At 55.9% G+C, this 26654-nt stretch overlaps 1 protein-coding gene across 4 annotated transcripts in view; it reads right to left on the reverse strand.

Moving 5' to 3' along the window:
- UNC5B (unc-5 netrin receptor B) overlaps positions 1-26654 on the reverse strand; it is an 88656-nt gene that overhangs the window by 16148 nt on the left and 45854 nt on the right. For all 4 annotated transcript variants that reach the window (XM_073793512.1, XM_073793513.1, XM_033841769.2 and 1 more), the window contains exons 2-5: positions 7275-7499; positions 2703-2846; positions 2135-2238; positions 619-799 (exon numbers count right to left, since the gene is read on the reverse strand). In XM_073793512.1, coding sequence (XP_073649613.1) covers positions 619-799; positions 2135-2238; positions 2703-2846; positions 7275-7499 — 654 coding nt within the window. The remainder of the gene's footprint in view (positions 1-618; positions 800-2134; positions 2239-2702; positions 2847-7274; positions 7500-26654) is intronic.

The raw sequence follows: 26654 nt of genomic DNA on the forward strand, positions 1-26654 counted from the left end.
GGACCCCTCCTGCCTCCAGGGCTGTGGACTCAGATACCAGCGGGCAGACCTGGGCTGCATCTGTCAGCACCAGAGGCAACCCAGGAGGTCACTGTCTATTCCCCGCCCCATTGTACAATGGCAAACAAAGGTCCAGAGAGGGCTGACACTTACACAAGGTCTCCCCGTGAGTAATGGGGAGCTTGGAACTGGAACCCAGTACAGGGCTCTTTCTACGACACTCATTGTAGCCATGGCTCTGGCCCTCCCACCCAAGGGGACAGCAAGGAACAGATGACCGGCCTGAACAGTAGTCCCTAACTGCTAGAACAACAGGCTCGGGGATGGGGATACCGACTGGGCCCTGCCTTAGCCCTGACTCTCAGAGAACTGGGTTTTCACCTTCAGGGATAAGCAAAGGGCCTGAGAAGGGGCAAGTGCTCCTGACTTCACCACTAGCTTTGCTGTGTGACCTTGCGACGGCACCTCCCCTCTCTGGGCCTCCTCTTCCTCCCCACCCGTTCACCAAGGTCCTGCTGGCTTCTGGGTAGGGAAGGGTCAGCCGTATAGCCCCAGGCTCTCCCCCTCCCTCGGCCGTGTCCTCCCCCGCACCCCCACCCAGCCCACTCTGGGCCGCACCGTAGACAATGATGGTGGCGGTGGTGCTGCGGCGCTTGGCCACGATATTCTTGGCCACGCAGGTGTAGTTGGCCGTATCTGACAGGCGAGCCTGGCGGATGATGAGGTTGTGGTCGATGGTGAGTAGGAAGTTGGTGTCCTGGGTGGGGTCGATGACGTCCTCGTTCTTGAGCCATTCCACCTGCAGGGGCACGGTTGCAGCTGTGAGGGCCCAGGGCCCGATCCCCTGCACCCCCGGGAGTGGGCCCTCTCTTGGGGGGAAGGGAGGCCTGACCATAAACAGGACTGCAGTTCTAGCCATGTCCACCCATGGTGGTGACACAGGGGGCAGGGCCTCCACGGGCCAGGCACTGTGCTGGACACTACGGAACACAGTGGTTAAGATGACCACCCACCAGCTGAGTGGCCTTGGGAAGGGACTTCCACTTGGCCTCAATTTCATCAACTGTAAGATGATATTTAATAGCACTACCCATAAGACTACTGTGAGGATGAAATGAATCAGTATATGGAAAGTGTGGAGGCCATGCCTGGCTCACGGTAAGTACTGGTACTAAATAAGAACATGTCTTCATCATTAACTCCGCAAACCGACTCCCTGAGCCAGGGTGAGAGGCCTGGCAGGTGATTAAAAACATGGTCCCTGGTCTGGCAGACCTGGGTGTGCAAATGCCAGCTCTGCCACTCACTAGCTGGGTCACCCTGGATGACTGCTTCACCTGTCCCAGTGCTGTGTTCCCAGCCATAAGGTGGGATGACAATATCCACCTTGAAGGGTTGCTGTGAGGACCAGCGGGCCGAGTGCCTGGCACATGTGGCAGCCACGAGGGGTAGCTATTACAGAAGTTGTCTGTCTGAGCTCATTTCCAGATGGGGGCCGGGGCTGGGGGGAAGCTAAGTGATTAGAGCAAAGGTTCTGAGCTGGAAGCCCAGGGTTCCATCTTCCCCAGTCCTGTTCTACTGAGGTCCCTGGCAACAAAGCTGAGATGTTTCCCCATGCCCTGCTCTGACTAGAGGACCACGAGTGCGGGCAGCGGGAGAGAGGAAGCAGGCCTGGAACACAAGCAGGGCAGTAAGAGGACAGGTGGGCACCACCCAGGGATGCCCAGGCCATGTGGTGTAGGAAGGGGTGATCAGCTTGTGGGCTGAGTCTGTGCTCAGATGCACGTATTACGATCCACTAACGCTGGGGCCTTGGGTTCTGGGTGGGGTGGGGAAAATGGTGTATATGGCCACTTCTCTTGCAGGAGACTGAGCCTGGGGTCAACCCAAGGAGCCCTGGGGGTTCCTGCCCCAGCTCTGCCCCATCCTGTGGGGTTATGCCTATGGAGGGCCCAGCTGGGGTCTGGCATGCGCTGAGTTCTACAGAGGTTGCAGTTCCCTTCTCTGTCTCTAGCCTTGATATCCCCATCTGTGAAATGCGAGGGCTCTGGAAGTCTGAGGCATTGTGGCTGGTGGCAAATACCATGCCTGGCTGGCCTCTGCCATGCCCAAAGTTCCCCATATCCCCACTCACCTCAGCCACAGGCACCCCCTCTGGTGGGCGGCATTGCAGGAGAACTTCATGGTCCAGGGGCACTTCCTTGCCCAGGGGCTCCTGATCGAAGTTCTTGCGCAGGTCTGGGAGAAGGAAGGAAAAGTGTTCCAAGGCACAGTCAGGCGGTGCAGGGAGGAGGCCAGTCAGGCAGAGCTGGATCCTGAAGGGCCCCATTCTAGCCACTAGGTGGCAGTGCACACCAAGGGAATGTTCACGGGGACACCCGGCCTTTACCTGGAGAACTTCTTCTCCAAGATGGGGGCCTCAGCAGGTGGACTCGGGGGAACAAGCTTCCCTCCCTGACTCTGGGATCCTATGCACATGGTGGCCGGGGATGGTGAGGAAGCTGGCAGCTTCCTTATACAAAAGTAGGCAAAAAAGGGCCGTTAGAAATCCTGGGGCCAAAGGTGTCACAGGTTCTGGGTCATGGAGTCTTCTGAGCTGGCATCCCTGTGCCCTGATGTCTGTGTGTGAAATTCTCTCTCCAGGATCCACAGGGAAGGGGAAGGGCTCAGGAGAATGGGGTGAGGGTGTCAGGGTGGCATACATGCAATGCGGACATAGGCCCGGCGACTCTTGGTGGTGCCCGCAGAGCTCCAGGCCACGCACTGGCACCAGTAATCTTCCAGCCCAAACAGCTCCTCCACCTGCTGCCGCAACACCTCGATCTGCACCTCTCGCACCTGCAGGCCTGGGAGGAGGAGAGAGACGCCATCAGGGGGCAGGTCTGAGGACAGAAGACACCAGACATGGGACCATAGTATCTCTCTCCTTTCCAACCCGCTGAGTCCTGTGGGCTCCTCTCCCAAGTGCCTCACATTTCCATTTTTCTCATCTCATCTGCCTCGAGCCTGGCCCAAGCCACCACTGCAGCTCACCTGGAAACTCAGTGGCTAACCCAAGCCCGCTGCCCCCATCCAATCGACTTTCCACCCTGCAGATAGCTCTTCAAAAGGCACAAATGGCATGTCATTCCCCTCCTATGTCTCCAGTCATCCCAGTGTAAAGACCCAGACCTTCCACGTGGCCTCCAGGCCCTGCACAATCTACCCACTGCAGCCTCACTGGGTGTCTTCCAGGCCCTCATGTTTTCCTGGCCTCTCTAGCCACAGGGCCTTTGCACATCCAGCCCCCTGCCTGGAACTCTCTTCTGTCCTTTCTGTGTCCAGTGAACTCCCAGTCACTGTCAGCTTTGGGCTGGGCCTCACTTCAAAGGGAAGCCCCCTGATGCTGGCCCACCCCCACCAGCTGTCAAAGTACCGCTCAGCACTCCCACCACTGCACTGGACATTGGTCTATGCAGTTATCATTCCCCACCAGGCCTGATTCCCTCGTGGCACTGACCATTACCTGGAACTGTATTATTTATTGACGTGTTCATGTGTTAACTGTATCTCCTGCAGGAGAATGAGGTGGTGCTTTGCCCTGTTCACTGCTGTGGCCCAGGGCCTGGCACAGACAATGGGCTCAACAAATATGAGGCAAGCATGTGGCCTCTCTCTGGTCATGGCTCAGGAGCCTGTGGGGTTGGAGTTGAGGGAAGGCCCCTTTTCCTGGGAACCCCTAACCTCTCAATGATTCCCTGCTAGGGCCCAAGGGCCTCCCTGAATGACTGGATCCACCAGCCCACAGAGAAGGAATCACTCAGTCTTTGCCAATCCTCCCTTGACAAAACCCTCTACATTCAGGAAAGGGATGAACCCTCCTGGATGAGGGCACCCATCCGAAGCTCCTCCCCAAAGCTTGTGGGAGAACTGTAAGGCCTCCTCCACCAGGAAGCCCTCCCTGACTACCCCCTTGGTCTCGGAATTCCTAAAGCTATTCCTCCTCGCCATCATGTATCTGAGCTCATCTTCTCATGGTTGCTTGTGGGTTCTGATAAGCCCCTCAAAGGCGGGACTGTTGAGTGTACACATTGTAGTCCTGTGGCATGGTGGTTAGGTGGAGGGCTGGACTGCTTCTTGACAGGTTTGAATTCTGGCCCTACCTTCACTCCCCAACTGTGTGACCTTCGCTAAGTTACGTAGCCTCTTTGAGCCTCGGTTCCCTCATCAGAGTGAAACACTCAGGGTAAATTCTAAATGAATCACGGCGATTACAGCACCCAGCCCAGGCTGGACACAAATCTAAGCTGGCAGCTCATCTGGATCTCATCCAGCCCCTTCCTTTTTCATCTGGAGAAACTGAGGCTTGGAGAGGGTAGGTGGCAGGCCCAAAGTCCCAGAGCAAGTTGCCAGCAGAGCTGAGATCAGCTGTCTGGCGTCCTGCCCCAGTTAGAGCTCTGCCCAGTAATGAATGACAGCTCTCTGGACCTCTCTCAGTGAAATCACTGCCTTAACTCTCCTGCATCCTGAGGGAGGGGGGCCCTTGCACTGGGAGCCCAGACAGTGAGGAACCCCTCCTGATGGCCAGGGATCTAAATTGGAGGGGGCTGGTGTTTGCTGTGGGTGGAACACCAGGAGGGAAGAGGCTTCTTGGGGGACAGGGGCCCTGCCTGCTGCCAGTGGCTGCCTGGACTGCTTGCTCTATAAGCGATGCTGCGTGGCCCGGGGCAGGAGAGTGGGGCCCTGGCCTTTATTCACCAGGCTGGGAGCCTGGAGGAGTGGCCCCTCTCTAGGGGGTCATCCATCCAGAATGTTTCAGGAGCACCCAACAGCTGGACAGATAAACTACCACCCAGCAGGGCTTGACACCGTGGCAATGGTCACCAGCAGGCAAAGAGGACAGGGGCCTTTGGTCCCCCAGACTTGGGTCCCAGACTAGGTGTCCCCCTCAGCATGATGGCCAGTGGCAGGCAGTGCCTGGACCAGGACACCCAGAGTTGGGCTGCCTGCCTTGACCTGGCATGAGCTAGTGGGTAGGCTCATCCCACCTGTTTTGGCCCCCAGCCTGTTTTCAAGGCTTCAGAGAGTGCCAGGGAGGGCTAGGGGTGGAGAGAAGGAGGAACCAGCCACACTGCTGCCAAGGGTGTGGCCTGCTGGACCACTGTCCATTCTTTGTAGCTAATGGGGACAACAGTGTCTTGATTTCTAGGGCTGGCAGGACTTGTGTGTCTGGTAGCAGGGGAGTAAGAGCCACCCTGTTACTAATAATCACAGAGTCTGTGAGGGGCCCTAGCAGGATACACTGTCCCCTTGCTCTGCAGGGCCAGAGGGGCTCAGGGGGACAGAGAAGTAAGAATAGGTTTCAAGAGGAAAGAAGCCAACAAAAACCCAGAAAGAAGATGGAGGAAACAGGTGTTTATTGAGCACCTGCTGGGTCCTGGCACTGTGCTCAACGCTGTACAGGTACCACCTTGTTCCATCCTCACCAAGACCTGTTAATATCCCAGTTTACCACGAGAGAAACTGGGGCTCAGAGAGGTTGAGTGACTTCCTCAGGGTCACACAGCCAGAGCATGGGGGCAGCTGGGATATGGGTTTTTTTTCCTTTTAAAAGTTTCTTTTTTGGAGAATTCCCTGGTGGTCCAGTGGTTAGGACTCCATGCTTTCACTGCCGAGGGTGCAGGTTCAATCCCTGGTTGGGGAACTAAGATCCCACAAGCCGTGCGGTGTGGCCAAAAAAAAAGAAAAAAAAAAATCAGATAAAAAATCCTTTTCTTGGGACTTCCCTGGTGGTCCAGTGGTTAAGAATCTGTCTTGCAATGCAGGGGACGCAGGTTTGATCCCTGGTCAGGGAACTGAGATCCCACATGCTACGGTGCAACTAAGCCCGTGCACCACAACCAGAGAGAAGCCCGCGCACGGCAACGAAGGGCCCGCACACTGCATCCAAGACCCGATGCAGCCAAAAATAAATAAATAAATAATTTTTTTAAAAAATCATTTTTTTATTTTTAGATTTTGAGTGAGAATGAGACTCCAACTCTAACTTTTAAAATTCTTGGAATTCTTTAACATTTTTGGTAAAATATACATAACCTACAACTTACCATTTTAACCAATTTTTAGGGCACAGCGTTGAATGACATTAAGTACATTCTGGGGTATGATTTTAAGCCTGAGTGGTTCTGAAATCTGTCAGCTTTACACAGAAAAATAGAAGTTGAAGGAGGAAGAAAGGAGAGACAGTGAAAGAGAGTATGTCAGGGGAGAGACACAAGTATGAGACTGAGGCAGAGAGAGAGAAACATAAGGGAAAAAAGACACAAAAGGAGACAAAAGGAGACGGGGATGAGAAGGGAGAAGCAGGAGAGACAGAAGGAAAGAAGAGAGGGCTGAAAAAGGAGGAGAAAGAAAAGGTCAGGGAAGAGATGGTAAAAATGAAATCAAAGCCAAGGCAGGCCCTGGGGCAAAGGAGCCACCCCGAGCCTGGGGTTGGTTGGGGCTGCCCAAAGCCGGCCGTCCGCAGGTGACCCGCAGTGGGTGGCCCCCCTTCTTGGCCTGAGTCGGGGAAAGGATTTCCACCCCCGAAGCTCCTGTACTGTAAACAGGGGCTGGGCTCTGGGAGATGTGAGGAGCCCCAGGCTCTGCCTCCTGCCTGGGGTGGGGGGTGCCCAGGGTCCTGCACACATCCCACGCTTCCTCCTAGTTTCCCACGCTTCTGCCACTCTCCTCTCCTGCAGGACTTGGGCTGCATCCTAGCACCACCTCTATGATTATTTACTTAATATTACAGGCCTTTTAAAAAACTGAAGCCAACTGATTTCTATGAAGGAAGCGTTGCATCATTATTGTGAACAAAAACGGTATCATTTCTCACCAACACAGAGGACCTGTGAAACTAGCGATGGTCTAGAATTCTGGTTGGGTGTTGGGGCAGGGCTGCAAGACAGAGCCGGCTCCTCTTCCTTAAACAGGGAGCACAGCAGGTGCTGGGGGAGCGGGGAAGAACCTTGTCCCTGACAGGACCTGCTCTTTGATGTAAACAGAGGATGGAAGGTAACTGGAAAAGGGAGCTCACTCTCAGCAAGGGATCTGGTGCTGTTTCACCTGGTCACCCAGTCAGACAGGGCAAGCGGCCAAGCCTTGGGGAAATACTGGTCCAGGGTGAACCTCAGAGGGAGGCCCGGGGTTGCCGTGGCTGTATGAGGTCTCACACAGAGCCAGGGTGGAGCCAGGCCCAGGACCGTCTGGGCCTGCGGTGACCTGGGGGTGCCCGGCAAGTGGGGTGGGCTCACCGGTGGCCTCGTCCAGGCTCTCCTGCGTGACGTGGTCGTTCTGGCTGACCCACTCGCCGTTGCACTTGAAGTAGATCTGCGTGGCGGGGAAGGCACGGCAGCGCAGCTCCACCGGCTTGTTCTTCACGATGTAGGCGTCCTGCGGCTCCCGCAGGAAGTGGGGCAGCGGCTCTGCCGGCGCCGACGGGAAGGAGTCTGGGAGCACCTCGCTGCCAGAATCAGTGCCTGCAGAGGGTGGAGGGTGGGAGGGCTCCGTGAGGCCACAGGCTGGGAGGCCCGGGTCCCCTCCATCCCCTGGGGGCCGTGGCAGAGAGAGGAGGCCAGGGGAGGAGGAGGGCTAGGCAGCTGGAGGAGACCTGCTGGGCCGCCCTCTGTGGCCTGGGCGAGGTCTGACACTCCTGTGGCCTCGGTTTCCCCACTGTGACCTGCTTTTAAGAGGCTGTGTTTTGGAGCCAGTCCCAGCCCTGTGATGCTGTGTGATTCTAATTTTTTACAGATGGAGGAGTCAGGGTGGCCCAGGGAGGTGAGGTGACCCGTCAGGGCAAGGACACCCCTCTCCAGCTCTCCCCACCGGCCCTCCCCGGCCTCCCTCCAGTTTCCCACAGCGATGCCACAGTATGTGAAGAGCTGGAAATGGGCCTGAGGCTGGAGCTCAAACCAGGCCGGCTCTGCCCCGAAGCCACAGCTGCCCTGTGCAGCCCCAGCCAGCCAGGCTGTTGGAAGCAGGGAGACAAGTCAGGGCCCACAGGGGCGAGGGTGGGCTGAGGTGGGGTGGCAGCAGCAGGCCTGGGCTCCCTGGTGCTTGTTCCCAGAGTGCTGCCTCCTCCAGGAAGCCCACGGCAGGCAGCAGCATGCAGGGGAGACCACCTTCCCTGTAGCCTCCCCCCAGACCCTCCCTTCCTCCGGTCTGTGGCTCTGCTCCACCCCCTTAGCATTTCCCACTTCAGCCAAATCCACACCCTCGGCCCTATGGATGAGGGCACTCGGGAGGCTGGGAAGGCAGTGAGGCTGTGCAGGCGGCCATCTCCTCCCGCAAAGGGGCCAGATGGAAACCGGCCGGCTCCCTGGAAAGAACAGCACCTCGGGAGGTGAGACAAACAGGAAGGGAGAGGGGCCTGGCCACCACCAGTGTGGGGAGGGAGGGAAACCAGGCTGGGCCAGGCTACTGGTTTACAATCCACGTAGGAAAATTGACTTTCCAATGCCAAGCCCCAAACAATCAGGTGGCTGGGGACAAGCGGCAGGGGGCTTGTCCTCCTCTGCTAACTGCTCCCGAGGAAATACCGAATTAAGCTGCAGGGGTGCATGTGTCTGCCCAGCCCCTCGCCAGCCTGCGCAGTCCTGTCACTGTCCCAGAGCTCCAGTCCAGCAAGTGGAGCTGGGGCCCCAGGAGGCCACGGGAATCTCAGGTATGGGGAGTCCCCCTTTGGGCAGAGGGGCCAAAGGGACACATGGTTCTTCAAGAGCAGAATGAACAAAATGTGCCTAACGTGCTTTATCAGTGTCATCTCCTTGTGGATCACAGCTTCTGCTAAGTCGGAGGCGCTGAGAAAATGCATGGGCTGTCACTGGCTCCAAGCTCTGGGCTGTGGGTGGAGTATGTGTGCGTGACCTGGGGGACCGAAGGGGAAGCCAGCAAGAAAAAGGATGAATCCAGCATGTTCCCTGTGACCCATGGAGAGCCCTTAACTCCAACCTCGTTACTTTGTCTCTGAAGAGGGAAGGGAAGTGAGCACTCCTCCTCTCTCTGGGATCTTTTGAGGATCATATGAGATAAACATGCATGAGTGCCTAGGAGGAGCCTAGGTACAAACTGCTGCATCAAAATAGCAACTAATGCTTCCCTGGAATTAACTGCTATGTTTCCATTTACATAGTTAACTTACCTAATTCTTGCAACAACTTTGTAAGGTATATTATATTGGTCCCCAGTTTACTGATGGGGAAGCTGAGGCTCAGAGCAGTTAAGCAACTTGCCCAAGGTCACACAGCTGGCCAGAGGCAGAACCAAGGTTTGAACCCAAGAAACCAGACTTCAGTGTTGCCCGGGGCTCCACACTGCCTATCTTTGGAGCAGCTCCATAACACTGTGGGTGTCCCCATACCTGAGATTCCTAATAGACCCTGACACTGGCTGGGTGTCTGCAATTATGGGGGCTCTCTCATCAAAGGGCCAGCAAGGCCAGGACTGTTTTCTGTGTTTCAAAGCTTGGGAAATTGAAATCCATCAAACTGACGCAAGGTCACCTGGTTAGTGGGCATCTAAACTAAGAAAAGCACCGAGGATTCCCGAGGCCAGGCCAGGGCTCCCAAACACCTGCTTTCCTCTGCCAGACAGGGAGACACCTTCTCTGTAGGTAAACTGGCAGCCCCTAGGGTCTGGGAATGTGGGCAGTTGATGGCGAGATGACACAGTGCCCAGGGAGCTGGACATGGGTCTCCCGGTGGCCTGAGAGCTGCTCACTGTGACCCTCCCGCCAGGCGGGCGGTTCTAGGGAGAGCTGGGTGCAGCCAAGAGGACTCCAGGCCCACCTCCCGCCACCAGCATCCCTGCTTCAGTCTCAGGCCTCAGGAGTGTAGGGCAGGGCTCAGGCTTCAGACTCAGACACCCCAGGGTCTGAACCAGTCCTGACTGGCCTCAGGTACCTCATCTGTGAAACAGGGAGACTGGACCCCCCTCTGGGGATGGTGGCCATGAGAGCAGGTATATGGGAAGCCACGGATGCAGCTGCAGGCTTGCCCTACCTTCTAACCACACAGCCTCCGGGTGACGGCCGCCTTGGCTCTCTGTGGCACTGCGGGCTGCATTTATGACTTTGTTTCATGACCCTAATGTGGCTCATTTACAAAGCAGGCGGAGACTCGACTGAGGAAAGTCAACATTAGACATCCATTAGGGCAGCAGGCCTGAGTCTGGCAGCCCCGTGCCCCACCCTGCCACCCCACCCCTCCTCTCAGCCCTGGCACGAAGACTCAGCCCTGGTCTTGGCAAGAGGATGGCTGGGCATCCTCATCACTGCCTCCCTGTCATTCAGGACAGTGCTGGGTGGCTCTCTACGCAGCCACTGCCCGCTTGCCCACATCCCCATCCCTCAGACGTCCTGCAGGAAACAAGGAAGCAGCAGCAAGAGCCGATCTGAGATTCCTCCCCACAGGGACCACCATGGACTACGTGCTGGCCGGCACACAGTAGGTGCTCAGTGAACACAAATTAAAGGTGTGTGGGAGGTGCTGCCAGGGCCTGGGTAGTGACTGAGTCAGGCCCCTGTCCTGACCAGTGGACATGTCCCCTCCTCCTTGGCCCTGGCTTGGGCCTTAGCGGCTGAGGAAGGTTCTTCAGGTGTCCTGGAGGGGGGACACCTGAGCCTTCCCTCTCCAGCTTGGAGGAGGAAGAATCATGAAGTTGGGGGTTCCCGGGTGCTCCCTCTGCCAGAGGCCTTCAGAGGGTTATTTTATATTAACTCACTGAGCCCTGCGGCAATCCTTGACAGAGGTTCCCAAACTTTTTTGGTCTTTAATGTCTTGGTAATTTTTACCCAGTAATTTTATCCCACGGCCAAAAGAAATTCCTAGTGGTTTTGTTTATTAAGTAGTTAGATCCAACCAGCTTACGTGTTTGTGGGTGGGTGTGTGTATATCCTAACAACTTAGTATCCATTGGAAAAAATAATACACGTAAATTGAAAGAAAGGTAATATTTGTATTCCATTCCTATATAGCCACAATGACTTATAATGGGGATGTCTTGGAATCATAGGGGACATTGCTGCCCTCACAGTTTGTCTCAGAGTACTCCCAAATGCCAAATTCCCAGCTTTGCAAAGGTATGGGGCCATCTAAAGGAAAGAAGTGTGTGTGACGCTGAAATTGTAAGCTATCTTGAGCTAGTAGTTGTTGTGGTATCTGGCAGCTGTCCAGTATTGCTGTGTTTCCATGGAGATTAAAAATATCCCACAGCACCCCCTGTAGCATTCTAGGGTGCCTGGGCACACAGTTTGGGAACCACATCCCTTTGGGAACCACATCTCTATAAGTTAGGTACTATTATTAACCTCATACTACAGATGAGAAAACTGAGACCAGGAGAGTTTAAGTAGCTGATACAGGGCTATAAAGCTAGTACGTAGCAGAGCTGGGGAGCGCATCCAGACAGGTAGACACCTGAATCTGACTTCTGAACTGGGAATTATTTGCCAGATGTTTCAAATAGTTCATCTAATTTACTCCTCACAACCCCCAAGGTGAGCATTATCTTCCCATGTTACAGATGAAGACATGGGGCATCCAGGGACTTGCCTGAGGTCACCTGGTCAGCGGGAGGAAGCCAGGCTCGGAGCCGTATCCCTCGGTCACCTGTCTCCCTGGCTTCACTACTGCTCTCCCCACCGCCCCATCTTCACAGAGGAGAATACAACACCGAGGAAGAGGTCCCCCAGGAGGAGGAGTCTTTGCCACCGCCAGGCCAGATATGAATTTCCCCCTGGTGGGAAAATGGCCCACATAAAGTGTGGTTTTCCAATGGCAGAATTCATTTGAACCTATAGTTGCAAAAATGCAACCTGCCTTTACAGCTGCACACACGAATGGCCTAGCTAATCCAAAATGAAGGTATGAAAGAGAACACATCCCTGCACAGATGTAACCAAAGACGGTCAAACATAGGAAGAGAACCACTGAAGTCAGGAGCCCTGGGTTTTCACCCCAGCTGGGGACTGGCACTGCTGTGTGGCCTTCCTCTCGGGCCTCGGGGCCTCCATCTGTCAAATCGGGAAGTTGGTAGAGTCAATCTCTTGAGCCCCACTATGGTTCTCACACTTTGAGATTTGAAGATGCCTGATGGGGAATCTGTTAATGTAGGACAGGGCGCTGTTGGGTAAAGTTTTTCTGCACGAAGCGAACTTGCTTAAAGTGGGGTCACCTTTCTTGCCAGTGTCATTCCTGGTGCAAAGACCCAGCACCTACTGGGATCCTAATGCACAGCGCTGGGGGGAGGCTGGGAGGGCGGAGGAGGAACTATTTACTGTTGGGCTCTGCCAACCATGCCGCAGCCCACCCACCCCGGCCTCGGGTGAAAATGACCACTAGAGTCTCTCTGGTGGGCACCATTCAAACCCGTGCTTCTCATTTACCTATTCCTGCCTGTATGGGGTGTCTTGTCCACGGGGCTCACTTGGATGCACTGAATCACAGGGATAAAGGTCACTGCAAGGGCCATCTCGTACGACATCCCCCTGCCCATCAACTCCGTATCCAACCTTGACTCACATACCTCCAGGGATAGGGAGCTCACCACTGCCTTTCTCAGCCAGGCTCTCCTTTAGACAGATCTAACAGAAAAGCTTTCCTTACTTTCTGCTGAAATTTGCTGTCGGAGGCTCCAGCCATCGCTGTAATTTCAGCCTCTGAGGTTACACAAAACAGTGTGCTTCCTCTTCCCCACGACAGCGTCCCAGCCTCTGAAGGTTGCGGCGTGCCCCCCCTGGCTGTCTAGCCGTTCTCTCAAATATTCACAAGACACCGTTTGGCATCTCCTCACCACCTGGCTTCCTCGTGGGCAAGTTCCATTTTGCTCACAATCCGCTTAAAATGTGGGGAGGGGAGGTGACCAGGGTGGGGGTCTGCTGGCGCCTCCCTGCTTCTGGCAGCTCGAAGGCTCCTTGGCAGTTGTGGGTGGCTGCTTCTAGAAAGCAGGGAGCACACCACATGGTTCTTGGTGTCCCCCATGGGGTCCAGGACAGGGTACCCGTCCCCCGGGACGGGAGTGGAGCTTGCAAGACAGAGCCAGGAGTCTGAGCCCGGTCGCCACCCGACAGCAGGACCCGTGCCAGGCCACACGCTCCTTCCCAGGGGCTGGGGCTGGGCAGAGCCTAGTGTGGAGACACACCTGGCAGGTGGGAGGTCCTGATGGGGTGGAAGTCAAGGCCACGGGCTTATTTAAGACGTACCAGAATCTAAGCCACTAGAATAAGCAGAAGCCAGGGGCCTTGGAGATGAAGGAAGTGGGTTCAGGACAAAGGTAAAGAAACCATATTTCCCAGAACTACCCCTGAGAGGAGGGGGAGACTAAAACTACAGTGCTCAGACATCCCTGGATGGGAGACTGTCACTGGTTGCTAGGGGAGGCCAGAGGGGTTGTGCTTCCCTTATGGTGACCCTGAGCCTGGGTCCAGACTGGACTGGCGCATGGTGGAATGGGCTGGCCTGAGAGCCAGCAGACCAGTTCAAACTCAAATCCTCACTCTGCCACTGAGACCTTGAGAGGGCCTCAGTTTCCCTATCTATGAAAAAGGGGCTAATAGGTACTGCCCTGTCAGTTTTGAGGTGTTGTGGTGAAGGTCAGCTGAGAAAACAGATGCAAATGTGCTCTGTTAACTGGGTAGAGCCCATGCCCCAGGGAGGGGCAAAGCTTCTCCGGCTGAGCCGTGTGTGGGGAGTCCTGAAAGCCCGCACTGGCAGCCTCCTCGGCCTATAGACACCTGAGCCCCTGTAGGCCAGAAGCACAGCAAGTCGAGTGCAGAGGCCTGTTCTACCGGCTCAGAGAGGGGAAGTGACCAGTGCAACACCACACAGCAAACTAACAGCCGAGCTGGACCAGAGCCCCATTTCTGGTTCACGGCTGAGGCGGGAGACAGCACAGCATGGCGTGGCTATGGGTAAAAGCTTGGGCTCTGTTATTTTCCCGTGCCTGGGACGGAAACTCACTACCACCCATCTCAGCCAGGTCTACCCCTGGCTACTAGGGCAGAGAGACCTCAGAGGCTGCAGTGGTCTAGTAGAGAAGGCCTCGATACCCCTGTCCCTTGGTTTCTGTCCCCAGGTGGGTGACAAGGCCAGGCCTGGGACACCCCCCACCCCGGGCTCAACTGCAGGGGGTGGGCATCTGTAGCTGAGCAGGGCTGGCTGGTGCAAGGCGGTGCCACACTGAGGAGCAGGCCTGGGAGGGGAGGATGGGGGGCAGGCGGGAGGTGAGGGAGAGAGAAACGCCCCACGCTGGGCACATTTATCATCCGTAATCACAGTCTAGCCCCTGGACACCGGCTAATTCTCGCCAGACTTGACCTCCCACTGCATGGAAAATCTCTTCCATTCACCGTGAGGTGGATGTGCTCAGTGGGGAGTGGGGAGAGAGCGGGGAGAGGAGCCCGCTTATTATTATGTTTTAAAAACACACAAACCCCACATGGAAGGACCCCTCCCTGGACACAAAGCCCTTCTTCCATCTGGCCCTGGCTTCTGGCGGCTGTGGAGTTCAGGCTGGGGCCCCCTCAGAGGTGGTTACAATGGCCGTTACTGATGACAAATGGGGGCTGGTGGGCTTGGGGGGCCTCCTTCCTAACAAAGGAGGCCCCTTGCACAGCCCTTTTCCCATACCCTCTGCAGACCTGCCCATGCCCATGACGTCACTTCCTCTGCTGGCCACAGGAAGCAGCCTCACCAAGATGGCCAGCTGGGGCAGGAGCCTGCATCCTGAAGGGGTGTCTGGCTGGCGCTGAGAAATCTTTCCCCCGGAAGGACTTGGGACAAGTGAAGGATCTGACGTGAGGCTGGGGACAAGGCCCCAGGGCAGGTGCAGCCCTGGCATGAAGCCCGGGCTCCATTTTCTAGGGGCCACACTGCTTACAAAACAGAGAGAGGACGCTACGGCTCCCGGGTCATTGGTCTGTCCGCAGACTCTCAGTGGTACTTGGGGAAGCTATATTCCCACGGGCCCAGACCCCCCCTTCAGACCCTTCCTCTGGCCACTGGGTTCCCTCGGCCTGGGCCTCGGTCCCTCTAGGGCCAACTTTTAGTTCCCCTTCCAAGTCCTAGTCACTGTGCCTGGAGGTCTGGGCCCTGAGGAGGGGGCATTCTGCTTCCCCTTCTCCTCTTACACAAGGAACGCAAAACTCTCTCATCCATCACCCCCCAGATAATACCCATTTATCCAGTACACAGTGTGATAATAAACATCACAGACAATATAAGATCCTGTGAAGCAGGCGTTCCACTTCACAGATGAGGAACCTGGGGCTCAAAGAAGTGAAAAGACATGCTCAGGCTCTCAGCTACCAAGAAACAAAGCTCCTCCCGTCAAAGCACAGGGCCTCCTTTGGCCCATGATGCCCCGAGGGACCGGCAGGCGGCCGCTATTGTTTTGCCCATTTTGCAGATGAACAAATGAAGTCTCTCCAGAGTTCGCTAGATTGCTGAAGGGGAAGAGGGTCTCAGCTTCCTGATGCCAGCACTTGGCCCCCCTTCCTCTGTGGGCCGGACAAGTCTTGGACTTGTATGGGATGCCCCAGCCCAACAGAGATTCATCCTAGCCTGGGAAGGGCCCGCTGGTAGCCTGGTGCAGCCCCTAAGACGTCACACTCAGACACACATGCTCACACCAGCAGACCCACCCAAGCGCTGCTCAAGGTCACAATCCACAACCAACCCCCCTGGACACCCAGAGAGCCCCAACCAGGCTGGGACAGTGGCTCCTTTCTTAGGGCTGCTGATGTCAACTTTAAGGCAATGGCAGTGACTCTGGCCTGTGGGGGACCTGCTATTTTATTTGGTCATCTCTCCCCCATCCAGAGTTGGGATGGGGTGAGCTTGAGTTGCAATATCAGACTCCACCAAACACCCAATAGCTTAGGTCCCCACATGGGGAGACCCCCCTTTCCCTCCCCTGCATCCAACCCGTGATGCTGACGAACCCGGATGCTGCCAGGTAAACCTTCAAGATGTGCTTCAAACTACTCCGCGACTGCCCACCACCACCTCCTACCGTCTCCAAGCCCACGGCGCCCGGCCCAGAACCCCCTTACTGTGCTCCCTTCTTCCCCTCTTGCCCCCTCAAATGCACTCTCCTCACAACAGCTGGGGCGATCTTGTAAAATACAAAAAAATCACTCCCCTGCTCACACCCTCCAATGGCTTCCATTTTCACCCGGAATGAAGTCCGAGCCACCACCGAACCCCCAGACTTCGGAGGCTCCAGGCCACCCAGGTGTGTTTCCTCCCCTTGTACATGCCTGGTTTATTCTCACATCAGGGCCTTCGCTGCTCTCTCCTTCTGAAATACACCCCTCCCCGCCCGTCTACTGATATTCCTGGGCTGACTCTCTGTCACTGAGATCTCAGCTCAAATACCAGTGCCACCTCCCCCGTGAGGCCCTCCCTGACCACCCAGTGTAAATTCACCATCCTTGATGCTATCTTCACATTGTCCTGGTTTGTTTGTTTTTCTTGACAGTGTTCATCTCTCTCTGGAATTACCATCTCCATGTACTTGATTGTTTGATGTCTGTCTGGACAGGTCTACTCTCTGGAAGGCAAGCTCCTTGAGAGCCTGGAAATCCTGTTTGCACATTTAGCTGGGCCCACTGAGGACACAAGACTTTCTCCATCTGTGCTGCCCAGCCTCTCTGGAAACACCTGGGGTGGCAGGTGGGGGTGGGAGGGAGCAGCCAGAGGAGGTGGGCATAGGTTGGGCTGACCTGGGCCATGGGAACCAGTCGCTTTGGAAACCCCATCCTGTAGGATGCCACCAACTGATGGAACCTCAGGGACCATCTAATTACTGTCCTCTAGGATGGAGACCAGAGAAGGGGTGGGCTAGCCTTAGATCACAAAGCACCTGAGCAGCAGAGCCAGTAAAAGAAACTGGCCTCTAGACTCCAGGGGGAGTGAGGACTTTATTTTAAAAATCCTCCTTTTCGGGCTTCCCTGGTGGCGCAGTGGTTGAGAGTCCGCCTGCCGATGCAGGGGACGCAGGTTCGTGCCCCGGTCCAGGAGGATCCCACATGCTGCGGAGTGGCTGGGCCCGTGAGCCATGGCCGCTGAGCCTGCGCGTCTGGAGCCTGTGCTCCGCAACGAGAGAGGCCACAACAGTGAGAGGCCCACGTACCGCAAAAAAAAAAAAAAAAAAAAAAAAAAAAAAAAAAAATCCTCCTTTTCTTTCTAGTGAAACTACGTTTTTTCTTGACCTCTTCTGATTACAATTTAGGAAAAAATGAGGATGACGATAAAAATCACCCATTCCCACCCCCAGGTGACCAGAATTAACACTGGACATTTTTTAGATGTGCACATATTTTGTTACTTACTGGGTCTTGCCAGACACAGTCTGTGTATCCTATGCTTTCTTTCAAGGCTGTTAACTGAGGACTTTTAAACCACAGTGAAGTGCACCAGGCATCTCCCTCTCCCTCTCTCACAGTCACACACGCCAGAGGGGCACACGCCAGCTGGGCTGACTGCTCCTGCATGGCATTCCGGGTTGTTGGAGGAGCCGCAGGGTGCAGAGCTGGTGTGGGAGCCGCTAGGCAATGACATCAGGATCTCTTTGCATATCTGGGCGCAGAGCAGAAAGATGCCGGTGTCCTATCCCTGTCTCCCAGAAAAGTCAAAATGCCCATGGGTACAGCCTCTGGCCCAGGGGCTGCCTGACGGGTTACGTCCCCGCTGCCCTTCCAGGTGAGGTGTCCCCAGGCCGCCCTGGAAAGTTCAGGGTCAGGGCTGTTCTTCGAGAGCCCCGAGGCATAAACTTCCCCTGCCTTCCCAGCGTCGTGCTCTAGGGTTGAGCCACCCCTCCTCGCAAAGGGGAGCTGGCTGCCAACACATTGCAAAGTGGAAAACCTGTGCCATCGTCGCGAACTGCCGTCAGCCCCGTCACCACACCTGGCCAGACCCCACCCCAGTGCTGGTGTGGGCCCCCTGGCAGGCACCAGGAGGTGGCTCAGACCCTGGGCGGTGGGGCCCTTAGAACTAAGTCCAAGCCCTTCACTTCCAGAGGGGGATCCTGAAGCCAGAGAGGAGCAATGCCTTGTTCCCGTGCAAACAGCCAGTCAGTGGCTGCAGCACCCCTGGTATCTTGGCATCACATTGGCATAAAGAGAATCACAACAGGGAGAAAGGAAGAGGGGTGCCCGGACTCTGGCCTTTGTCAACCTATGAAATGGGGCATGGGACAAACTGGGAGAGGTGAACAGAGAGGTGGAGAGTCACAGCAAGAAGGACAGAGAAAGAGAAACGTGAGAGCACCTGGCAATGGCGGGGGGTGAGAGGGGCTCTTTGGGGGTCTCTTGTACTTTTCTGAACCTGGAACCCACTTGGGTTCCTGCTTGGGGCCCTGGAGGCAAGGGAAGAAGGTGACATCCGTCTCTGGCCTTCCTCCACACTCAGCGCTGCCTCTTCCACAAGGCCGGCACCAGCCCTAAGGCTCCATGGGCCCCAGGGAAGGCAGACCTTGCAGACTAGGCTCCCAGGAATATCCCGCAGACCAGAGGTAGGGAGTAACTGGTCTCAGGTCACACAGAGGGTTGGAAGCAAAGCTAGGACTGGAATGTGGGCATCCGGGCACTCAGACCAATGCTCTTGCCCTTGCCTCTCTCTGGTTCCAACAGTGGGGAAGACCCTAGCCCTGAGCTTGGGTGAGCAGCTGAGCTATCAGGGTGGAGATGTGGGGAGACAGGTGGCACTGGCCCAGGGGAAGGCCTAGGTGGCCGCACAGGTGCACCTTGAGGGAGACAGGGCAGGGACTCACGCCCATTCCTTCATTCATTCATCAAACATTTTCTGAGTGCTTCCCCTTGATCATGCCTATAGCAGGATCTGGAGAGCAACAACCAAGCTTCAGTTCCACCAACGAGAAGCTCACAACAAAGATTCAAGGTTAAGGACCCAGACAGCCGGACTCCCAGACTCATGCTCAGTCTGCTTCCAGCCTAGCCCCACAGCCATGTGATGGTCCTTCTGCCTGCCGAGCCACCATCGGTGCAGAAATAAATCTACAGCTTTGTCTGCAGCTCCCTCCTTCTCCATCAAGGAGTCAGGCCACCTCCTCCAGGAAGTAGGCTTTGACTACTTCTGCCTTGACGACTGTAGGGATTTCTCATTCTTCAGCCTCCTAAAATCCCTCGTATTTCTTAGGCTGAAGCACACTGGTGCTGCCACTGGCTCATGAGGTGACCTTAGGTAAGCCACTTCCCCCTGGACCTCAATCTTCCCTTCTGGGAAATGGGGCCACTTTGATTTGCTTCATCCTCCAGGGTTGCTGGGAACATCAAGGTCAGAAGTGTGAAACTGTTTTGCCAGCTGGGCTGCCCTGTGCATTTGCTAATTTTTATTATTGCTTTTCGCAGTGAGAAACAGTAGGCGTACTTTCGCTGGGCTGGCAGGGGCGCTGGCTGACATCTTGACCAACAGCTCCAGGGTCTCCCTCCGGGTTTGAGGTGCTGGCCAGGTGCCCCACTCCCCAATTCCCACCCTGCCCCGGCCTTCCAGCTGCTGCCCAGCCCACTCTGTGATGACACGGAGCTGCAAAAGGCTGATGCAAGCTGGAAGAAGGGAATGAAACAGACTTGAGTGGGGCGGATGGAGCTCCACCCCCAGCCCCATGGGACGCTGGGCCCGGCCCCTGGCTGCTTGTTTGCACCTGCTGATGTAATTGCTGGGCCTCCTTGGCTCAGGGCTAGGCCTGCTCACCTCGGCCTTCAGAGCCAGAGGAAGGGTGTGAGGTCACGGCCGCGTGCGCCACGAAAGGGCTCTTCTCTCGGGGGGTGGTGACTGGGCCCCAGTGAGGGCAGAGGGGAGGAAAGAGCCAGAAAAAAAGCATGAATAAGAGCACAGCTCAGAAGTAAGTAGGACCTGGGTCAACCCCAGCTCTGCCACTGTGCCACTTCAGGGGACTGGTCCCATGTCTCTGAGCCTGGACATAACAGGCACTCAACTTGTCACTGTCTTCCAGGGATGTCTCAAGGCGGATAAGGAAGTCTGAGAGAGGAAAAGAGAAAGGATGGAGGCGTGGTTCTGTGGAAAGAAAACACCAGAATAGTCCTGGGCTGGCCACCAGCTCACTTCCTGGGGCCTCAAGCTTGTTGACCCATCAAATGGGCACAACATCTGTAGGCCACCTCACAGAGTTGGGGCCCGAGGTGTGAAAGTGTGACGTGACACTAAAGCATGTGGATATCTCGGGGGACCTGGGGACAGTTGGGGAGAGGTTCTTGCCAGGAACCTGGGGCTCCCAGAGGCTGGGTAAGGGAGGTGGGGCTGTCAGCTCTGCACTCTGCCTTGCCTGGCCTCAGGAGCCCCCCCTCGGGAGAAAGGCATGGAGAGCAGCACACACCTCCCCAGAGGCCTCCAAGGAATCATCAAAAACACACAGGTGACAAGGACCAGAGCCAGGACCCACTCCTGGAAACTGCAAGACCACCTGCCGTAGAGGGCTCCCCGCCCCACGAGCCCAGGGTCTGGGGATTGCCCTGTGTCCAGACTATAATTCTCAAATCTGGTTTCCCTGGCGATGCCTTTGCTCTTTCCCTGAGAAAGGGTGGGGGAGGAACAGCCTCACATAGTTCATGTGTCCTTTTGGTTGACACTCAAGGCAAAAAGACAGGAACCAGACAGGTGGGGGGGAGAGGTCCACCTCAGCCGTGCCCAACTCCTCAGCCTGGGAGAGAGGGGTTACCTTTCCTAACTGGGCCCTCAGTCCTACTCAGTTGCACTGGATGGGGAGCTGCACTCCAGCTGGGATTCGCGAGCTTCCCTGGCCACAAAGACCCATCTTTCCCTTTAGCCAACCACAGCTACTGTTTATAGGCCAACCCACTCCCAGGCACTGTGCAGGTCTCTAGGAGTATATCACCTACCTGAATCCTCCCAACAACCTTCGAGGCAGGTACTCTTATTCTGATCCCCAATTTGCAGGTAAGGAAACTGAGAAAGAGAGAGGTTAAGTAACTTGCCTAAGGTCACAGAACAGGGTCGTCAGCACTTCAATCTGGATCTCCCTGACTCGAAGACCATACTCATTAACCTCTATGCCAGTGGTTCTGAAACTGCAGCATGTCCCGGGATTAGCTGGAGGCTTGATAAAACCTCTGCCTCCACCCAGAAGTTTCCACTTAGCAGGTCTGTGGCGGGGCTTGAGAACGTACACGTCTAACAAGTTCCCAGGTGCTGCCACTCGACACTCCCGTGCCTCCCAACAGAAATATAAAACACTTAGCACACATAATGGTGCTTAATGCAGGTCAGCTCCTTTCCCTGAGCACTTCCATGATTCAGCTGGAGACCTTTCAAGAGGAACTAGAGGAATTACGTGGCAGCATTGGTGCCGCTTGCTTTAGCTTGAATCAGGCCCCTGGTGTGTGGTAATCAAGACCATGATACCCATCACCTGCACCTGTGTTCTTGCAAATTACTTAGCCTCTCTGGGCCTCAGTTTCCTTTATCCGCAAAACGGGAGTAATAATATTTCTAGGAAACACACTATACACACAAGTTGCTTAGAGCAGTGCCTGGCACATCAAAAGGGCTTATTGAGTATAAGTTGCATTTACTTTTTTTTTTATTACTACCATTGTTACTATCTACTTCATCTATATTATCTTTCCAACAATGTCTATCCACCTCCACTGTTTACCTACAGTCGCTCAGGGGATAAGTAACTGGCCCAAGTCACACAGTCGCTGAGCAGCAGAGGGAAGATTCTGAGCCGGGTTTGCGACTCCAGTGGTAGAAACTGTCTACCACGAGCAAAGAGCGAAGCCCGCTCTGGCTGCTTCCTCTGGAAAGGATGAAGAGTTATTTTCTTACTTATGTTTCCTGTGCTTCCTTCTAAACCCCTAAGCTTAGCCCAGGGTTCTGTTCAGTGTCACCCGTGAAGGGAGAATGTCTCCAGTAGGGAACCAGAGGCTGCGTCAGCCACCCACACTCAGTGACCTTGGGCGGCCTGACCCCTGCCCTCTGTGTCTGTCCATCTATCCCCTGCTTGCTCCGCCTTATTGGGCACCCTTGAAGTGCGAGTGTTGGCTTGGCATTGGCTGGTCCAGGTCCTGGGAGAGGGGACGGTCACTTGTTTCTCCTGAGACTCCCTGCCCCCATCCCCCCCACCCCCAGGATCCCCAGTTCAAAACAATGGAGGCTTCAGGGCGCCCTTGATGTAAAGGTTCAGTAGGTGGCTAATTTTAGCTGAGAAATACTCGGCATTTTCCCAGCTGCCGTCACTGCCGCACTGTGTGCAGGACAAATGGCCTAGGTTTTCCTCCCCGATTGTTCTCGGCCGGGGGGCTAGGGGCTGACTCCAGCTCAGGACAATTCCCTTTGTGTCTGCTTCCGGGTGACTCTTAATAACTCGTGGGGACAGCCTGGAGCTCCCAGGCCCCTTCCCCCGCCCTGGCTACAGGGCCCCTAGCTTCATAGTCAGCGCATCTCAAAATGTGGCGCTGAAACAGGACTTGCTGCTCGTCAGGGGTGGGGACAGAGAAGGAGGGCTTGTGGCCTGAAGGGGCCTCCTGTGGACAGATGGCGAAGCCAAGGCACAGAGAGGGTGTGACCGACCTAAGCACAGCCCAGTGCTCTTGGCACCAGGTGCAGGAGAAATCCCACCGCTGTCTAAGCTTCCACCCAGCATGGGGACACCTCAGAGAGTGAGACCCCAGACTGCAGGCCTCCCATTCTCTTGGCATCCAGTGGAGACACCTGCCCTTCCCCCACACCCCTCACCTGGCTGAATCCCTCCGTCCTCAGGTCTCACCTTGAATGTCACCTCCTCAGGGAGCCCGGCCCTGACTGCACCCTCCCAACTATACCGGGGCCCCGGCTCTTCCTCCGGTATTTCTTTTCCTTATTGCCCTCAGCACCTTTTCTTAGTTAGGTACTCATGGTGTATTTCCTTATTTAATGCCAAGTCCCCACCAGATTCTGGAGTCCCAGGGGCAGATACAACATTTAACCACCTGTGTGGGCCCTGGGGCAGGGTCCTGGAGCTCCGCTGTGCCAGGGAGACCGGGGGTCCCGGGGGAGTGGCTGGGGGCACTCAAGGCTCAGAACAGTCTACCTATTCAGCCGTTTTCAGCAGCACGATGGCCTAACCGGCACTTTCTGCCTGGACACCACCCCTGGCTGGATGACACGTGTATGCCCACTGCTGACCCCCAGTGCCAGCTTGGCACACAGCAGATGTTCAATAGACGCTTCTCGCATGAATGAATGAACCTTCTGGGCTCCTCTGATTCCTCCTCTCCCTGAGGGAGGAGCCCCGATTCGACCTATGCCCCACCCTTCCCATGGAAGGCTCTGGAAGCAAGAGAAATGAGGCGCCTTGGGGAAGGCACCCACGGCCCAGGGTGGCCGCACCCCCGAGGGCTGTTTGCTGGCCTTGCAGCCCCCAGCTCTGCCTGGCCCCCCACTGTCCCAGCCAGGACCCAGCATACTATAATTAGAGTCCTCCTTCCAGGCTCCAGTAATGAGGGGTGTTGGGTGCCAGCCGTAATTACAGCCTGGTTAAAGCGAACAGGAGCCGCCCCCAAGCCAAATTACAAAGTCTGCAGCCGGACTCCCTCCTGCCCCGCTCCCTTTTTATGGGGCTGGTTACAGGGAGGGACCGGGGAGTTGACAGAGAAGCCAGCTCAGGCTGGAGCTGTGGTTTCGGAAGAGTGGAAAGCCGAGGAGAGCCCGAAGTCTGGCCTGTGTTGCTTTGAAACTGTCCCTGCACCTCTCCCGGCCCCACCCTCATCAAAAATGCCCTTCCAAAGCCGAGGTTGGGAATGAGCAAAGAAACCAGCTGAGGCTGCTCTTGCAATGTGTTCATCCTCGCCCCCATCTTGGGGCTGAGCTCTCTGCCAGGCCAGGCTAATGGCTCCCCGCACAGTCGTATTTCATGGGCACAGCCAACATCACCCCTGTGTTACTAACCAAGGTTCGGTGCTTAACTAACTTGCCCCAAATCACACAGCCGGTAAGAGGCAGACCCAGGGCTTGAGCCAGGCCCACACAGGGAGAAGGTACATTTCATCTTGAGCCCCCCTCACTGCACTGGGCATGGGGTGGGGCACAAGGAAGGGCTCAGTGAGTCCTGAGAATGATGAGTTTTGCACATCATTTGAGAGGTCTAACTGAGTCCTCTCCCTTTTAGAGATGGAGAAATAGAGACTCTGATTTCCACTGGTGTCTCAGGATCCAGAGGCAGAGCTAGGATGTGGGTGACCTTGTTGGTCTCAGAATCTCAGGATGTTAGTATGTAAGGGCTATAGAGAAAATCTAGTTCAGGGGCAAATACACAGCAGCCTGGCCCATCCCAAGGCTGTGACAGACATCACTAATTGATCATCAGTCATGGCAGGCCTGGACAGGGCCTCAGATTCCTTCTCAGCCCAGGACCACACAGCCATACCAATCAAGCAATGAAGAAGATTCCACCATCCCTGATCTGATTAGTTCCCACTCACCCTCAGTTACTCGAGGGGAAAATGGAGCCCAGAGAGCTGGGGTGACTTGCCCCAGTAATGGGGTGACTCTTATTCCTTAATGACCCATCCTCTGTGGATGCCAACCTGCCACTTCCCACTGCATCCTCAGCCCAGCCTTGTCAACTCCGGGCTTCCTGTGTGGGAAAGACTCCCTTAAGGCTCCCTCCAGGCCCTGCAGTACTCACCCAGCTGGCTGATCTGCTGCTCTGACCAGAAGGCGGCTTTCATAAGGGACTGTGGGGGAACAGGCTTGCTCACTGGTGGAGATGCCCCAGACGCAGAAGCGGAAACCTCTCCACATGGCCCCGAGCTGCCCACATGCCCCTACCTGGGCCCCTTGGCTGGGCTCTCCTCCCGGCCCAAAAAGCTGGCTCCAGCCACCCGCTGCCCACTCACCACAATTGGCCTGTAGTGACTCAAGTCTCCTTGTTACCTCTCCCCCTCCTCTCCCCCACATCTCTGCCCCTGGCGTCCCCCGCTCTGACAAGCCTCTTCAATAAGCGCCTTTGATCCAGGCTCTCCAGCCTCTTAAACAAGGACGGCCTTCTGCCTTCAGCAAGGGGTGTTGGAAAGAGGTGGGTGTGGGAGGACGGTGACCATGACAGGACAGGTACAACCCTGAGGTCCTCACCTTCTCGTGACCCCCCCATCCCCCACCCCTAGCCTCACCAGGATGACCAAAGGTCCTGAGCTCAGAGGCCCTCCAGGGAAGCTGTGAGAGCCGCTGAGCTTTCTGGGAGGTGCCTCTGCCTCACCCAGCAGTGCCAGGCCTGGACCGGAGGGTACTTTCAAAAGGACACTTTAATTAGGGACCAGGGAGGCCAGCCAGCGGGATTACAGGCCACACCCGGAGCCGTCAGAGGCCTCTGAACTACCAGGCCCAGCCTTCCTCTCCAGCCTCCACCTACTACCACCTCCTCCCTGGGACTGTGGGGAGGGGAGGTCCCTGAACAGCCCTGTTCGCTGCCCCCGTGGTGGGGCCCCTAGAAAGGAACACTGGATGTCTCAGGTGTGGTTGCCTGAGCTGAGGTGTGGCTCTCAGGCATGGAAACAAGGGTGCTGAAGACGGTTGGCAAAACTGGAGAAGCCATCCTCAGGCGGGAGGCAGGAGCAGTGGCCACCCTATGCTGGGCCACGAAAGGGACTGGGCACTGGAGACTCCACCCCTGACCCTGTGAGCCCCTACCTCTGTCCACCAGTAGGGACAATGACAAAGGTCTGCTTGTCTCCTAGAGGCTCTGGCTTAAACCCAAACCATGCTGTTGTCCCAGGCGCTCTCCCCAGCAGACAGGGTTCTCCCACGTCTCAGATGGGCAGCCTTGGAGCTGCCCGGGGCTGTCTGCCCCTAAATGTCAGGAGTGGGGCAGAGGACCCAGGCCCACTGACCTGGCTGAGTTTGGAGGTGGCTGAGGCTCTGTGCCCACAGGTTTTCTCTGTGACCTGAGTTCCTTCTCTATAAAATGGGGAGACCCATGTGAATCTCTCAGGCCTGTTGTTCAGGTAAACAGAGTCACAAATGTGAAAGTAATCGGCACAGGGCCTGGCTGGGCTGCTCAGAAAACTCATGCCGGACTTGGTTAGGGTTGAAGACCTGCCCATATACTAAATTCATCTCTCTGGGCCTCAGTTTCTTAATATTCAGGTGGGTGAACAGTGCATTCTTCTTAAAGATGTGAAAGTGTTTTATGACCTATAAAGGGCTGTCCAAGTCTAAGATTAGTCATCGTGATTTTTCTAATGAACAACTACACTTACCCTTCTTCCACCCTGGCCGTGAGGCGAGGCTGGCCCATTTCTAACCCAGCTCACTCGTGTGAATCTGGTGACATCTGGCTCACGTGGCCCCATGCGGCCGCCTGCCCTGAGGTTCAGCCTATTCTTGGTTACCTGCCAGCTGCCTCTTGGACAGGGCGGTGACTGGAGGGTCCCTGGGCAGGGAGGACAAAGGGGGGCTGTGGATGCTTAGTTCTCTGGGGAAGAAGCCTTTACCTATTAGGTGAATCCTCTGCTGGGCATCAACCCCAAGAGAAAAGGCAATGTTGGGGTGGGGACCCAGGGGACCCTGGGGGCAGACGGGCATGGGTGGTAGCCGGCTGGGCAAAGCCCAACCTTGGTTCCTCCTGCCCTTTCTCTGAGGGAACTCCAGCAAGGTTCC

Source organism: Tursiops truncatus, chromosome 16, assembly GCF_011762595.2.
Source record: "Tursiops truncatus isolate mTurTru1 chromosome 16, mTurTru1.mat.Y, whole genome shotgun sequence".
Lineage (NCBI taxonomy): Eukaryota > Metazoa > Chordata > Mammalia > Artiodactyla > Delphinidae > Tursiops > Tursiops truncatus.